This window comes from Triturus cristatus, chromosome 11 (genome assembly GCF_964204655.1).
Source record: "Triturus cristatus chromosome 11, aTriCri1.1, whole genome shotgun sequence".
Lineage (NCBI taxonomy): Eukaryota > Metazoa > Chordata > Amphibia > Caudata > Salamandridae > Triturus > Triturus cristatus.
This window is the reverse complement of record NC_140594.1, coordinates 166,141,965-166,159,591: the sequence shown is the minus strand read 5'-3', so window position 1 is coordinate 166,159,591 and position 17,627 is coordinate 166,141,965. Positions and strand designations below refer to the sequence as shown.

The 17,627-nt window shown below is 46.1% G+C and overlaps 1 protein-coding gene across 2 annotated transcripts in view; it reads left to right on the top strand.

Moving 5' to 3' along the window:
* The window catches only part of LOC146783831 (calcium release-activated calcium channel protein 1), a 92,688-nt gene extending 76,763 nt beyond the window's left edge, over positions 1-15,925 (top strand). For both annotated transcript variants that reach the window (XM_085633303.1, XM_085633304.1), the window contains exon 2: positions 14,074-15,925. In XM_085633303.1, the coding sequence (XP_085489429.1) occupies positions 14,074-14,634 (561 nt within the window). In that variant the 3' untranslated portion in view covers positions 14,635-15,925. The remainder of the gene's footprint in view (positions 1-14,073) is intronic.
* The last annotated feature ends 1,702 nt before the right edge of the window (positions 15,926-17,627 follow it).

Below are 17,627 nucleotides of genomic sequence, written 5' to 3'. Positions count from 1 at the left end.
CCCATCAGGAAGAGATGGGTATTAAACTTGACCCTAGATCTGATACTCCAGTATACATTAGCACTTCAGTTGAAACCAACAGTAGTAAGTGTACCACTTTAGATTTTGATGGACTTTTGGCATATTTAAAGGGAAAAGTTAGTTCTGTCTTTGTTGATAAATTGGGCTAATTTAAAGGTTTTGAAAATAAAATAAATTTAAAGGAGAATGCTATTACAATTAAACATAAAGTAAGAAATGCTCCTTTATCCTATAGAAGTAAACTCAAGGAAATATCGGCCAATTTGGTAAGGAAATAAATTATTGAACCTGTATCATCATCTCCATGGGTTTCTCAAGTGGGAAATCTGTCAAAAGGTTTGGGGAACTTAGGTTATGCATTAATCTTCGCAGTATTAATGATGAAATATGGGGGAGGAGGAGCCTAGCGCGTATCCAAGATGGTCGCGTGAGCACAGGGCTCCCCGGACCCTCGCTGCTCGTCGGAATTTATCCTGACTATCCTGACTTGGTTGATGGAATCTGGGAGACGAATGCTGGCTGAACACTAAACTCCTTTCGGAAATCAAATCGGACCTGGCAATCCGGAGTTATGGTGGTTTGAACTTTTGAGGCCCACCCGACGGCTGTGCCCGATGCGAGGGTGATCTGTGGAGCCGGGGCGTAGTTGAACAACAACGGCAGCGGGGCTGTGCCAGTGGCCGTCACATCACTTTCGGTTTCACTTTTGGTCTTTGAGGGGCTGGACTGTGGACTTGCTTGGTGCGACTGGGCTTTCATTGTGCCTTCGCTTGATGCCGGTGGCTTCGTCTGCTGCCAGTGTGCTCATTGACGGTGGTCCCTTCGCTCCGCCATATTGCGGCCTGTGGTGCGACACGCGTCTGCCTGGCCTGTGCCACCTCGACGCTTCCTCGGTAGTCCCCTTCGGCGATCGAGGTTCTCATGGGAGGCAAGGGAGACCCCGAGAGGCGTAAGACCAAAGCATCCCTACGTGGGGGACCGGTCCAGACGAACAACATGGACCGCTACACTCAGGGTAAGGGATCCCCCGGGACGGCCAATGTCCCCCCGGAGGACACCAGTGGTGGCCCGTCCGTTTCTCCGGATCTGTCCCTGCAGGACATCATGGGCGCCATTAAGGGCATCAGAGAGACCATCGCTACGCAGTACGAGGCCTTGGCCCGTAAAATCGACACGGTGGCCATTGACATTACGCTAATCCGGGCGGATCTCTCTAAGACCAACGAGAGGGTTCAATCGCTGGATGTGCGGACGTCCTCCCTTGGTACGGACGTGTCGGACCTGCAGGCCACTCTCGGCGATCTCAAGTCGGCCAATGATCTGATGGCCCGGCGGCTGGAAGACTTCGAGGGACGGGCCCGCCGCAATAACATCCGCGTCATAGGCGTTCCGGAGACCTCCGATAACCGCCCGGTTGATCTCCTGGTCGAGGAGCTCATCCTCGAACATCTTGCTCCCGCTGGCCTGAGTAAGTTTTTCGCTGTGGAGCGGGCCCATCGAGTCCCAGGTGGCCGGCCGCGACCGGGTGCCCCCCCGAGGCCTATCGTTGCGAGACTTTTCCATTACAGAGACCGAGACGCGATTCTGCAGGCCTCACGGGTCCATGGCCCGGTCCGACATGAGAACTCGTCCATTAACTTTTTCCCGGACTTCACCCAACTTGTCCAGAGACAGCGGATGGGCTTCCAGGGGGTGAAGCGGCGTCTCCGGGACCTCGGTCTCAAGTACTCTATGCTTTATCCTGCAAGGCTCCGAGTGGAACATGAAGATCGGACTACCTTTTTTGACTCTCCTGCGACTGTGAGTGACTGGCTGGATTCGCTGCCGGACCGGGGTGACCGGACTGAGCCCTCTGCCGGTACCGAGGGTGGCGGGTCTCCTTTGGAGTGACTTATGGTCCCGGACTCTGCCATGTTGTACTGTTCGGCTGGGTTCTACTTCTTTTGTGCATTTTGTTTCACTATGTTGTGTGTGGGGAGCGGGCGGGGACGGGTCCCTTCCCTCCTCCGGGGTCTTTTCGTAGAATGGGGTTTGTAGGGCGACAGGCACACTGCAAGTTGGGGTGGTTTTTTGGACCGCAGGGGTGCAGGGTGGGGGGTGTTGGAGTTGGGGGGGGGGGATTGGTGGGTGGGTGGGGTTGTTTGGATTTGTGTTTTTTGTTTTCAAGGCGAAGTATTGGCTATGGTTCATCCTTGGGTGTTGAGCTCTTTGCTAGGGGGCCCTTGATCTACTGGAGGGGATGGGGGGGGACGGGTTGAGATTGATGTCTTGGAACGTCAATGGATTGGGGGACCGTATCAAACGGGGTGTTGTGCTGCAATATCTGCGTCGTCTGACTCCTGATGTGGTGTTCTTACAGGAGACGCATCTGGTTGGCAATGTTTGTCGGGCTATGAACAGGGGGGGAATATCGACTTGTGGCCCACTCTGGTTTCACCACTGGTTCGAGAGGGGTGGGCATTCTCTTGCGAGCTTCACTTCCGTTGGAGATCACCAGGGTGGTCCCAGACGATAGAGGGCGCTATGTGGCTCTGACTGGGAGGTGGGAGGGGCAGTCCCTTTCCTTGATCTCAGTCTATGTTCCCCCGGGCCTCCAGAACTCCACCTTCTCAGACTTGGGTCGTATGTTGCTTGGGCTTCCTGACAGTCTTTTGCTTATGGGTGGGGACTTTAATTCGGTTGTCTCGGGTGACCTGGACCGTCATCCGCCCAGGGCCCTCCCTGCTGCCCAGGCGTGGCTGGGCGGGCTCCTGGAGACCTTCGGTCTGGTGGACTGTTGGAGGTTAATGCATCCGACACAGTGTCAGTACACCTTTCACTCTGCGGCCCACGGGAGTCTCTCCAGACTGGATTATTTCCTTATGCCCGCGGCCCAGGCTACTCGGATTCGAGAGGTCAAACACCTGGCCAGGGGTATTTCTGATCATTCCCCACTGTGGTTGCTTTTTGACACCGGGTCGCGATCCGCTGGGCGGATCGCTCCTATTAACCCTTGGTACCTGCGAGACCCCAAGATCCGTGATAGCCTGATTAAGTCGATTGATCAATATTTTTCTGAGAATGAGGGGTCGGTGTTGTCCTCGGTGTCCCTGTGGGAAGCGTTCAAAGCAGTGCTCCGCGGGCATGCCCTGTCCCAGATAGTGGAGGCCAAGAGGGTTAAGAGAGAGGCGGTTGTGACGCTGGAGACTGAAATATCGGGGCTGGAGGCAGCCTTGGAGGCGGGTGTCACCCCGGAGGGGCTGCATGCCCTCAGCCTGAAGCAGTTTGAATATAAGTCTCTCGTCACTGATGCTGCCAAGACTATGTATAGGGAGCAGCAGGGTAGGTTGTATGACGCCGGAGACAAGGCGGGTAAGCTGAATACCTGGTTGGACAAGAAGGAGAGAGTGAATCGTGTGGTCCCGGAGCTTCGGGTGTCGGATGGAGTGTGTGTGACTGAGCCTGGTGAGATTGTTGAGTGTTTTGCTGACCACCTCCGTGCAGTGTACTCCCCGGTGTCTGATAGAGATGAGGACGACTCTCGTCTTCTGCTTCGGGATATTGCCCTGCCCGGCTTATCCGTTGAGGACCGCGAGCTGATGGATGCCCCTTTGTCTGTCGAAGAGATAGCTACTGCGATTCGCTCCCTCCGCTCGGGCAAGGCTATGGGCCCCAACGGTCTGCCGATTGAACTATATAAGTTGCGCCCGGATAAAATCGCGCCTTTCCTCCGTCACATGTTTCAGGAATCGCTCGAGAGGGGTTCCCTTCCTGACGACCAGCGTCTGGCTACTATAGTGGTGATTCCCAAGGAGGGTAAGCCACGTGACCGCTGTGCCTCCTACAGGCCTATTTCCCTGCTAAATGCCGAACCCAAAATCCTTGCTAAGGTCCTCGCCAATCGCTTGCTGAGCGTTATATGTGACTTGATACATCCGGATCAATGTGGCTTCATCCCTCATCGTAATACCGCTCTCAACTTACGGCGTCTGCACGGCGTCCTCGCTAGGGCTGAGTACTTCGCTGACCCGGCCATATTGGTTTCCCTAGACGCCACGATGGCCTTTGATACCATTGAATGGCCATTTCTTTGGGCCGTCTTGGCGAAGTTTGGTTTTGGGGAGGGGTTCCTTAGCTGGGTGAAGCTCCTTTATGCTGGACCAATGGCTCAGGTGGTTGTCAATGGGCGGGTTTCTCGGCCTTTCGCTCTCGGGAGGGGAACTAGGCAGGGGTGCCAGTTGTCCCCGCTGCTCTTTGCTCTCGCCCTGGAACCGCTCGCTGCCTGGCTCCGTTGGGAGCCCTCGATTAGAGGGCTCCGGTGGGCCCCGGGCTTCGAGGATCGGGTTTCATTGTACGCGGATGATATTCTCTTGTATCTCACCTCACCGCGGAAGTCGCTCAATGTTCTCTTTGATGTCCTTACTTCCTTCGGGAAAAACTCGGGTCTGACAATCAACTGGTCCAAATCTTGTGTGTATCCTATCTCTGGTGGTCTTCCTCTCTTGCCGCCTCGGCTTCCGCTCCAAATATCTCAGTCCGGCTTTAAATACCTGGGGGTGTAAGTTTCGTTGGATCCGGCGGTCCGCTATGAGCAGAATCTCCTGTCTCCACTCCGGCGTTTGAGGGCAGATACGGCTCGGTGGTGTAAGCTGCCCTTGTCTCCGCTTGGTCGCGCGGCGCTGTTTAAAATGATGTCCCTTCCCAGATTCCTTTATGCACTCCAGAACTCCTTCGATGTAATTCCTGCGGCCTACTTTAGGGAGGTGGAGAGTTTGCAGAGGAGACTGGTTTGGGACGGGCGATCGCGTATCGCTTTGGCCAAGCTGACTCTTTCCTGGTATGACGGGGGCATCGCGCTTCCTGATATTAGACGGTACTATTGGGCCTCCCAGCTGTCTGCCATTAATCATGCTACGTACGCTCCTGGTTCGAACCCGGCATATGAGATGGATAAATTCCTGCTCCCCGGCGGTAACTATAACAGAGCGCTTTACTCGCGGTCTGCTGGTAGGGCCCTTACGGGCGTGGCTGCGGGTTCAGTGCTACCTTTCTCCATATCCTATGGGAATGCCGCGAGGTGGCGGAATACTGGCTCCGGGTGCATGATATTATGAGACGAGTCACCGGGGTCGCTCTGCTGCCGGAGGTGCGTCGTTGTGTGCTGAATGTATGGGAGCCCAATGACTGCAATGCGGCTCAGGCTCGGTGGGCGGCCTTGGGGAACATGATTGCAAAGAGAGATATTGCACAGCTTTGGGGTTCCCAGCGGCCTCCCACCGTGTCCGTCTGGAAGGAGAACATGGACTGGTGCATGTTCAGGGAGAAAACGGTGTATGTGGCTCGTGGTAAACCGGGGGCTTGGGGTAGAATTTGGGGGCAGTGGAACGCGTATCGTGGGTCTATCTGTGCTCCCCCTTTGGTGGATACGTCCGGGGTTGCCTCGTCCCCCTGATCCTTGAGGGTTCCTTGTGTATCTCGTACTTTGGAGTACAGATTTGGTTCTCTTGTGGCCCCCCCTCCCTCTCAGGTCTTCTTTTTTTGACCTCCCTCGGGTGGTTGGGTGTTGACTCCCCCGGCTGGTGTTCGCCGCCCTCCATAAGTCGTTTCGCCTTGTTTGTTGTATTTTTCTTTTTTGGTTGTTATTTACACTAAAAGTGTGTATTCTGATTTCCCTTATGTGCAGTCTGATCTACTGTGATAGTGCGGAGCCCCTGTGGGCCAGTCATTGTTTTCTGATATGCTGGAACATTTCGACTACTAGCGGCCGGCCCTGGTGGTTGTAGGCCCGTGTTTGTAACCCTTTTTATGCACAATAAAAAAATTTAAAAAAAAATGATGAAATATGGGTAGACTCACACCCCTTGCCAAATTTACATGAAATGGTATTTACCTTAGGAGGAGCATCCATCTTTTCCACAGTAGATAAAGCAAGTGAGTATCATCAGGTTGTTCCTGGGGATGAATTGAAATATAGGACAATGTTTGTCACTCCTGAAGGCATGTTCCGCTATCGTAGAATGCCTTTTGGCTTAGCCAGTGCAGTATCTGTTTTTCAAAGGTTGATGAAGGAAACATTAGAGGGGATTCCAGGAGCAGTTGCATTCCAGGACGATATTTTATTTTTTTGTAATGACCTCACCAAACATGATAAAAATGTGCTTGATGTATTATTTGCCCTACAGACGAAAGGTTTGACTCTAAAACTTTCAAAATGCAAATTTCGTTAATGTGAAGTGGAATACATAGGCCTTACCATATCAAGTGATGAAATGAAACAGAAAATGTGCCACATAGAAACCACAGTGAAAGCTCTTTCTCCTACCACCAAAGAACAGCTGGTAACATTTCTGGGTTTGGCTGAGTTTTATGCCAAATTTATATAAGATTATGCCACCAAAATGGAGCCTCTAAGAAAAGTTATTTCCTTTGGGAACAGAAACAACTGAAAGCCTTTAATTTATTTAAACAAAAAATTGTCAGTGCACCATGTCTAGAGCCATTTATTGAAGGGAAGAAATCTATTATTGCAGTGGACACACCCGATTGTAGCCTAGGTGCAGTTTTGCTACAAAATGAAGGAAGGAATGGATTGTATCCTATGGCTCGAGAGCTTCGTGATTCTGAAAAATATGATTCAGTCATTGAGAAGGAACTTTTAGCTTGAGTGCGGGGAGCAGAACTCGTTAGGATGTTCTTACGGGGGACTAAATTTGACATAAGAATGGATCACAAAACTTTGGTTAATATGTTTTCTCCGGAGATCGGGGAGCGGCAAGATATTGGCTGCAAGATTATCTGGCTTAGCTTCCAAATTACAAGCATTCCAATACAGGATTGAACGTGTACCAGGAAAAAATAATGTGCACGCAGATTGCCTTTCAAGACTGCCGATGGAAGTAGACAGTCCGTGCGTGAATGAGGAACCATAGTGTGAGGTAGCTTTGAATTTTTCTGATGTTTCTAATATGTAAGTTGGTTATGGAAAGTCAGAATATATAACGGAGGAGAGGAAAAATGGTTTGAAGAAGTTAAAAAAAGATACAACTCTGAAGAAGGTGAAAGAATGCACAACCAAAGGATGGCCAGGTGTGTCTCTGGTGAATTTGAGTTTTTATAAGATTCGTGATGAAATAGGTGTTTAAGCAATTACTCCTTTATATTCAAGGGGGAAGATCATTGACTGTGTACATGAGGGCCACATATGTATTTCAGGCACAAGAATACTGGAACAATGCTGGTGTCCTGGGTTGGATGCTGAGGTGGAAGACTGGGTGAAGTCATTCAAGTTGTGTGGTTCGAGTGACAAGTCAGCTAAGGCATTAGTAGCTGAATCCATCGCTTTTGAATTACCTGAGGGACCTTGGAAGAAACTAGGTATTGATGTTTTGGCTCCCTTTTCTGTACTTACTAGGGAAGGCATTTTAGCCATAGTTGCAGTGGATTGTTAATCTGAGTGGCCTGAGGTGAGGATGATGGGGAAATCACTTGAGAATCTGTTGCTGAGTTTTTTGGATGAGTTGTCCTGTGGCCAAGGATTACCTGAAGTCATTGTCTCAGATAATGGTCCCCAATTTGTCAGTAATTGCGGAAGTTTTTGTCAAAATGGGGTATTGTACACAAGAGAATGTCATTGTTCTATCCCCAGGCTAATGATCAAGTGGAGAGGTTACTCAGTTGGCAGTTAAAGGAGGTGTAGATTGGAGGAAAGCCACACTTCTCACATACAGGATCACTCCCAATCAAGTCACCAAACTATCTCCATTTGAACTGTTCAGAGAACATAAAGCGGGATCAAAGCTTGTTCCTGAGTGGCTGAAAAATAAATGTGCTAAGAGTTTTGAGAGAGATTATCATGAGATCAAGTGTGCTGTTAATATGTGCAATAAAGGATGAAGATGTTTATGGATCTTAAGAGGGAGAAAAAGTAGTAGGGGTTGTGTGAAATTGGGTGAGACTGAAATCGGCTTCTGACTGTCCAAATAATAAGGTCCTCAGTATCGCTGTCCGATTTAAAGGTGGTGCGGTATGGAATTTTAATAGGGTGTCTTTGTGATGAGAGAGTTTGAGAGCAGGGTGAGTTAAATGTTTCTAATCCTGCAAATGATTCTGTATTTTTGTATGTTCTAGGGGTAGGAGATGTGAGCAGAGCAGCAACATTGGGATGGTTTTCAGGGTAATCCAGTGATAGGAGTGTTGACTCAGGAACAATTAGTGTGATTTCACATTTAGACAGGAAAGAAGGCCCTGTTTCAAGTATGAGGAGGAGTGTACGATGCCACGAGTTCCCTGCTAAAATGAAGGACTACCTTATAGAATACTTATAGAATACTGAATACTTGAATACTAATTCTTGTATGGCTATTTTATTACTTAATGTAATCTTAGGTTCATGTCTGACGCATGTATGTATAATCTAGTTACTAAGACTGATAAGCATGTAATATTTGTTTTAATGCGTTCTTAGTATTCAAATTTTCTACTTCTGCTTGTAACTGCTAAGCAGGAGCAGAAGAATAAAGGGGAACCAAACATAAATGTCCTCTCCTCCCTGCACCAAATGTGAAAAATACCGCATCTAGCATCCTTATTTGAATCCCTCCACCTTCCATGTCTTCCTTTTCCCTTTCTTGTAGCTTTGCTTTCTGCTTTCAGTCAATGTGGGCTAGCAGGGCGGCACTGACAGGCTCTCAAAGAGCCTGGCAAGCCGGACCTGGAATGCCTTTATAACTTAGCAACTGTATGTGGCCTTTGTAACGTAGTAACAGTGGGTGGCGACTTTTGTTATCAACTATTGCTACAACATAGCAGTGAATTACAAGATTTAGAATGTTGTGTAAACGATCCAGCCCTCATATGAATGACAGAAATACATAGAAACAGAGGGGGAGGGGGTGGTAAATCTGCAGTTTGGCGAATGCAAGACCCCCACCAAAAATTAGTGGATATTCCGTACTCTATTTATGTCAAGTTTAGTCTAACCAGGTTAGTTAAGCATGTTTACGTGACCCAAAGTCATTGTATGTATGGCCAAGGCTTTGCTGCCTGATATGTGTTATATATGTATATGTATATGTATATATATATATATATATATATATATATATATATATATATATATATATATATATATATATATATATATATATATATATATATATATATAGTGAGAGAGAACACACGAACCTTGTAAAATGTTGCAAACTCTTCCACATGGTTAGATGCATATACGTTAAAGGACGCATCTCTGATAAACAACGTATTGTCACAGTTAAGTAATAAATACAATTAGCACACCATTATTTGAAGTATAGGGATCAGAAGATGTGATAAACTTTCAGGGAATTGAAACTTAGGCCCCCGGGTAGGAGGCCAGATGATGGACAGCTACTCAGACCCCTAGGAGCAGGCTCTGCACCTACAGGGATAGGGTCTCCATGCAAATGAATGTGTACTCAGGATAACAGTGCTCCACTTTGAGGTCAAACGTATTTTCTCCCTAGCTACACTGATGCTATGTAGTTTTGGTCGTGGTGTTCTTCACACAGCTTTGTCCCATTGCCCTCCCGTCACAGTGGTGCCCCCCCACCTTCCACCTTATCCAACTAAATTGCGGGTCGCCCTCATCAAGGCAGACTCCGAGCCTGATTTAGAGTGTGATGGATGTGAGCCATCCACCAGGAAAAAGATGTCTTGTTTGACCTAATTACAATCAATCAGGGAAATTGTAAGCATACAACTCACCTGTGAGGGTCTCAAGGTGTTGGGAGGGAGAAGGGGGGGGGCTAAGTAGCTCTGTTCAGTCAAAGATCCAGGTCATGAGTTTCTTCCAGAAGGCGTTCAGGGAGGGGGCGCGTCTGATATCCCTCGGGAGCTCGTTCCAGGTCTTGGCCGCGATGTAGGAGAAGGCTCTTCCTCCTGTTCTGCGGAATGCGCCGGATTTTGGCGAGGGTGAGGTTGGTGGATCGGAGGTTTCTCTTGGGTACGTGATAGGAGATGCTCTCATTGAGGTATTGGGGTCTGGTGTTGTGGAGGCATTTGTAGGCGTGGGTGAGGATCCTGAGGGACTCACTTCTCAACGGGCAGCCAGTGGAGGTTCCGTAGGTGTTGGGTGATGTGTTCGTGTCGAGGGATGCCGAGGACGAGTCTGGCTGCGGTGTTCTGTATGTTTTGGAGCTTGCGGAGTAGAGACTTGTTGATCCCGGCGTAGAGGGCGTTTCCGTAGCAGTCTGCTGGTTATGAGTGCGTGGGTGATGGTCTTCCTTGACTCTGGGGGGGGGATTCATTTGAAGGTCTTTCAGAGGATGCAGAGGGTGTTGAAGCAGCTGTATACGATGGCGTTGACCTGTCGGTTCATGGAGACAGAGGAGTCGAGTACAATGCCAAGGTTTCGGGCGTGGTCCGTGGAGGTAGGGGAGTCGCCGACGGCGGTGAGCCACCACGTGTTGTCCCATACAGAGGGGTTACGTTCGAGGACAAGGACTTCTGTCTTCTCAGAGTTGAGGTTCAGGCAGCTGTTGCTCATACAGGAAGCGATGTCCTGCATTCATTCCTGGAAGTTGAGTCTGCTGGTGGTGGGGTCATTGGTGAAGGGGAGGATGAGCTGTGTGTCATCGGCGTAGAATACTATGCTGAGACCGTGCTGTCTGACGATGGCAACGCGGGGGGGGCCATTGAGATGTTGAAGAGTGGGACTGAGCGATGATCCCTCGGGTCCTCCGCAGTTGATTTCCGTGGGGTCGTATAGGACGGGTGGCAGTTTGATTCTTTGGTTTCTGCCGGTGAGGTACGAGCGGATCCAGTCGAGGGTGGGTCCTTGTATGCCGGCGTCTTGGAGTCAGACGGCGAGTGCGCGGTGGGAGATGGTGTTGAACGCTACTGAGAGGTCGAGTAGGATCAGGGCTGCGGTGTGTCCTTGGTCGAGAATGTCGGATGTCTGTGGCGGCAAGTAGGGCGGTCTCGGTGCTGTGGTTGCTGCGGGATCCAGATTGGGAGGGGTCAAGGATGGAGTTTACTTCGATGAACCTTGTTAGTTGTGCGTTGACGGTCTTCTCAGTGACTTGCTGTGAAGGGGAGAGGGAAGATGGGCAGGTAGTTCTTGAGGTCCGTGGGATCAGCAGGGGTCTGACTTATTCTTGTTTCCCAGTCGTCTGGAAAGGTGCCGGTCATGGAGGTGGCGTTGATGGTGCATCGTAGTTCTGGAGCGATGGCGGCTCTGTGGTAGATGTGCAGCGGTCAGGGGTCTGTGGGGGCCCCCGAGTGGATGCCTTTTATGGTCGAAGTGGTCTCTTCAGTCGTGACCAGTGTCCAGGAGGAGATGGTGGGCTGGCTGGCGTTGCTGGAGAAGGGAGTGGTTGTGGAGTCAGGTGTCTGGTCGCTGAAATTGTCCTAGAGGCTCGTGGTTTTTAGATGGAAGTAGCTTCCAAGCTTGTTGCAGAGGTCCTGGGAAGGGGTGATGACCGTGGTTTGCTGAGGCGCTTGGTGAATTCCTGGATGGCGCTGAAGAGTTCATTGGAGTTGCTGGAATCTTAGAATCTATCGGTGGTTATACACTAGTCTAGGGTGAAGAAGACATCTGCTGCTTTTTGGCCGAAGTCTTGCATCCGCCGAGTTCTAAATTGGGCACATACACTCTGTCTTTTGTCATTTACATTAGTGGAAGCTCAAATGTCTGTAAAATGTAATCCATCTGTTTGCTTCGAGCTAGAACTCTGCTTTCCATAGCCCTGTCTTTTGACCCAAGACTTTGTTGACCGGAAGCCTTTCAACTTTCATGGTAATTAGAATGCTTGCACTTACAATACTTGTTTCATTATTAATTTAGCATTAGAATGTTTTACTGGTTGTTTGAAGGCTCCAGTGTGGTGTTTAACACCATACATCAGAAATGTTTGCATGTTTAAAGTATCAGTGTGTTGCTGGGTGCACTGCTGAGTAGCATGGACAAGAAGCATTGCTAATGAATGTGTGCTGCCAACATTCCCAAACGTTTGAAACTTTAAAGTTTTTTATAACAGCAGTATTTGACTTGAGTAACGTTCTGTTCGCTGTTTCCACAATGTACTGTGTAGGTCTGCCAACAATTGCTTTAATTGCAGCTCTCACGTTCAACTTTAAGAGAAATGCCGAAAAAAAAGTAAATGAACCAAACTAACCCTGCCTGAACACTCTGCCTTGGGGCTTGCTATCTGATGTGGCTACACATGGGATAAACTCCATTGTTAAAGCATAACACAAACTTGATCGAAAAATGAGTTTTGGCAAACATCCGGAGCACCACTATGGGTAGGCATGAGGCTAAAAGATGTGACCAGACTGAAAGGCATCGGAGATTGGGACACCCTATGGATATCAAAAGTGGTGGATTTCTGGGTCACCAGTAGTATGGCCTCATTCATGCACCTTAAAATTGAATACAACATGCATGACTCCCGGACCTCTAGGTACTTACAATTTAGACCGGTGTTGACAGCTTCCATGGGGGATGGCGGAGATGTGGTGGTTCCCTTTAGAAAACAGGGGACTGGTCACAGCTATGCATTGAACGGCTATATATATAACATACACCACTCTAATGAATAGCACATGCAAGGATCTGACAAAACTGAGAATCAGATAGGATTCGGATGTGGTAACACTAAAAGATGACATTTGGTGGGTGTCCCTAAGCATCCCCCAAGAAATGTCAATCAAGGCGAGTTTCAGGCTAATTCAGCTGAAGAATCTACAAGTGGTTTACAGGTCTAGTGAACAAATGTAGACGTTTGGGGACAGACAAAGCTGATAGCAGTATAAAAGGGGAAGTGGGCACATTTTTCCACAATTTATGGTAGCATACCCTAATAGAAAGCTACTGGAGAATGGTATGTGGCAAACTGAAATCACAGAAAATATGGGCTTTGTCCAAGGTCCTTGGAACATTTGAGACCACAGATCTAATCTGATAACAAAAAAACCCTATTAATTCAAGTTCTTATTGTAGCAAAAATTGATATCACCAGAAAGGAGGCTAGCCCTACCATTCCAGTGATCGAAGAAAAAATCAGGGATGTGGATTAGTGAATGGCTGCTAAACGGGTGGTGTCAGAGCCATGGATGAATTGGCAAGTTTGAGAAATTGTGGGGGAGCTGGACCGCATAGTTGGGGCTTGGGTAGTAGTATAAATGTTCGAAAGTGGGAACCAGCCTGTTTGCTCCCCAAGGGATGTACGATGGGGATATACAGTGTGTGAGGCATGCTATTGAGGCTGCTGTCCACTAACGACAAGGCGATCTGCGGAACTTATTATGTACCATATCTATAAACAATTGCATTGTTTAATTCGCCGACTATTGGTTTGTAACTTTTTAAAATTAAATACATTTTAAATTTAAAAAAAATATGAATGAAATGCTGCATCCATCATTAGTAAAGGTTAAAGGTCTATATACCGACAGACACAGATTTCTTAAGCTATTATTTGGGTTGCGATATTATAGAAGTAAAATGATGACAGAGAAGCATCCACGTGACATAGAAGTGAATTTATTCATAGCTTGTGTTTTGCAGAGAAAGGTGTTTTATCCTGCTTTTTATCCATCATGGGCATGCAAGTGCCTAAAGGATATATGGTTAAAATAATTATGGGTAGTGCGTGAGAAAGTAAAATAGAGAAAACTATTAAACCTGCAAAGCCCAAGCAGAAATAAAACATGTTACAAAAATAAACAAAATTTACAAAAAAAATATTGTGAATGAAAAATGTGAGACCATGGTGTTGAAAATCCGATCACAATATTAGAAGCATAGCATCTGAGTCCAATTGAGTATCTTATCCCTGCTTATCCTCCACGAATCATGCTGGCCATCCTGTAGACCAAATGGGGTGTACCAATACTTGTTCAGGAATTGTTTCCAAAAACCTACTCTAATTTATCTTTTTTTGTTTTGTTTTTTTGTTGCCAGAGCAGTACGTTTGATATTATTTTGTTTAAAATAAAACGAACAAAGTAGGATGCTGAGTACTAATGTAACTGTTGTAAACTGATAGTTGCAGAAAAATTGTAATTTTTTTTTTTTTTACATTTAATTTTTAGGTGGCAATGGTGGAAGTTCAGCTCGAGGCAGACCATGTTTATCCTCCTGGTCTTCTGATCGCTTTCAGCGCCTGTACCACTGTGTTGGTTGCAGTCCACCTTTTTGCTCTGATGATAAGCACTTGCATTCTTCCAAATATCGAAGCAGTTAGCAACGTGCACAATCTAAATTCAGTAAAGGAATCTCCCCACGAACGGATGCATTTGCACATTGAGTTGGCATGGGCATTCTCCACGGTCATCGGGACGTTGCTCTTCCTTGCAGAAGTTGTCTTGCTATGTTGGGTCAAGTTTCTTCCATTGAAAAAGAGTCCCAAGGATATGGTCAATAACAGCTCGATAACGCCTGGACAGGCAGCGGCCATTGCATCCACAACTATCATGGTTCCTTTCGGACTGGTATTTATTGTCTTTGCAGTCCATTTCTACAGATCACTGGTCAGCCACAAAACGGACAGACAGTTCCAGGAGTTGAATGAACTTTCTGAATTTGCGCGTCTCCAAGACCAGCTAGATCACAGAGGGGATTCCCTGCAACACCCTGGGTCACATTATGCATAAATAATGTTTTTTAAAATATAAATATGTATTGCTTTTGCCTTACGTTGTGTTGACTACCTTATGCATGGACTTCCTGAACTGAACCTTTTGAAATGATTTCAAATACTGTAATTCGTTGTTTAAGAAAGAAATGCACTTTTTTCGGTGTTGCAATGATTTCTTCCGACCTGCAGAGAATCAAAATGTGTGACTCCACTGCATGCAAACGTTACTCTGTTGGTTGGTTGTTTCCACTGGATCTTTTTATTTTTATTATTTGACGGTTATGTACATATAGGGAATACAATTCCTAAAAGGCAATTGATGTAAAGGACAAAAAAAGAAAACTTTTTTTTGTTTTTTTGTTTGGCAACATTTATTCCCAAGTATTACCATCCATTACATGTTGCATGATTCAGCCAAAATTGTTTGCGTGATCTTGGGACCTGATCGTTAGATCAGTACTCTGGTTGGATACAATACACAATTTAATGGGGGCTTCTCCCAGATATGTGATGTGATGGATTTCATCAAAACTGCAATATAAGTTATATCCCGGGTTTGTTTCTTTTGCTATTTTATGTGATCCCCATGTGTGGGATTGAGGCATATATGTACTCTTCCTTGAGAAGAATGTAGGGAATGTCTTGCCAACTTTGTCTACACCTTGGCACCTATTCTGAAAAGAATACAATTGTCTGTATTGATCTAACAAAGTTGTGTTGAATTGGTGAGTGGATTGCCACTTCTCGTTAAATCTTAGCTCTTCAAGTTGGCTCCTGCTTTCTATCCATGAACGCAGGAGTTTACCTCTATCCGCATTGTAGTTCTTCCAACCAAAGTGCCAATCTATTTTATACTTTTTTAGAGAATTGTTTGAAAAAATCCTTTAAAGTAAACCTGTAAGGTGCTTCTAGTCAGTGATCTTTTGGGCTTGCTTTGTGTTAGTGAATGCTTATGTCGAGTTGCGTACCAATAATGGTTTATAAATGTAATTTTACATTTCACTCTGTCCAAGGACATAGTTCAGTTTTAGCAACACGTGCCATCACTGTAGAGGATCAATACCTTACTTTGGAGGGTACCCATCACAGTCTTAAAAAAAAAAAGACTGATTTGTACTTGTTGAGCAGGATCCAATTATTTTAGTCATTCAGCAGAGTTGATGGGACATGAATCACGTTTAGATGAGTTTATGCACTGTACAACGAATGAAATGTGAAACACGAGCTATGTTACTGTACTTCAAGAAATTTTTCATGTGTGCAAAAAAGACATTTATAAAAATACTAACAAATTAATAACGGCTATGCATTTAGGTGATTTCTTTCCAATTTGTTTTGTATTTTCGTAGAAAGCATTGGCTTTCTTAAGGAGCTTTATTGGATTTTTATGAATGGTCCTGAAAACCGGCTGAGCTCAAATTGTGGTCAAATGTATATATTATATTTGTGGATTTTGTAAAGCATTCACACAAAGATGCGGTCTAAGTGATATGGAGGTAGGTGGTTGAAATTAAGACAAGATGACCATTGCTGCAAAAGATGTGACTTAGATGGGAGCTTGGGTCAGAATATTCAAAGAAAGTCCATAAATTGAGTCTTATATGATGGTAAAGCCTTTAAGAAAAAGGTCTACAAAATAAATAGTCTCAGTAATTGCTCATGAGGAAAACCAAGTGTTATTTTTGACTGAGCCTTTTGGATTCCAGCTCGTAAGTCTTTATGGCCGTAGGTCTCATGACCTAGCCTGAATGTTACTGAAGTTTACGAAGACTTTTTCCAATCTAAATCGTGGTAAAGAGGGCTGCACTTGGTGATCTGCCATGAAATCTTGTAAGCTTCGGAGAGGCTGAATGGCCAGGAGGTTAGCAAAATATCTAAAGATGAAATGGGACAGAAAGAATCTGGTCAGATAACCTGTGCATGGTCTTGGACCAATCAGTGTGTAACACACACCATTTTAAAGTAATCTTTCTTTGAATAAGAGCCAATGTAGTAATTTGGGTTGAGAGTCATGTGGTCTTTACCTCTCAGGACACCAATGAGGCTTACTGCTCAGTTATGAGCTCTTTGCAGTTTGTCAAGGGATTTCTTGCACAGCATAACTTTATTTTGCAAAACTGAAATAAAGGGAGTATGTTTTTTCTTTGTCTCTCCCTCTCCCTCTCTCTTCCCCCCCCTTCCCCTCCAACACACACTAATGTCAACATAAATAACAGATATCAACAATTCTTGTCTTTCTTTGTATTTGTTAGGTTTATCCTCATATTCTTGTTCGGTTCTTTTTTTTTTTTTTTCAATTTTTGAATTTTTTTTTTTTTATAGCTTCTTTATAGCCAACACATGTTTCATCGCCCATAGCAGAGCGTCAAAGCGTACTCGCTGGGACGACGGAAGGCTGCACGAGCAAAGGCTGTAAAACGGATGACAACAAATAATAAGGGATAGTACCGATACGGTTGGGAGAGAAAAAAAGAACGAAGACAAGGAACTATTTGGGGAAACCGACACGGAATTGCAACTGGTTAATAGATAACACTAACATGCAGACGAAACAGCCCTGAGGAAGTCGCGGCCATCTGCCATGGGCGACGAAACATGTGTTGGCTAATAAGAGGCAAAAAAAAAGAACCAAACGAGAACAAATGAGAATAAACCTAACCAATAGAAAGAAAGACAAGAATTGTTGATATTTGTTATTTATGTAATACAAGTTGACATTAGCATTGGCTGGGGAAACCAATTTTTTGTATGAACTGGGTAATTTTGGTCGTCCAACTGGGGAGTGGGTAATCTCTCCACCTCAAAGCACCGCTCATAATTGAGTTCATGACAACTTTCAAGTGTACTTCTGTAGAGCGCCATAGAACCTTCTGCAAACCTCACCCATGCTAGCGTAAAAGTGTGTAAACGTTTCAGAAAGCTCTCCAATTGTATTCAAGCAAGATTGGTGATCGTTTGCTTTTAAAGAAAAAGCACAACAAATGTGGAACTTGATAACAAAGTGTTGTT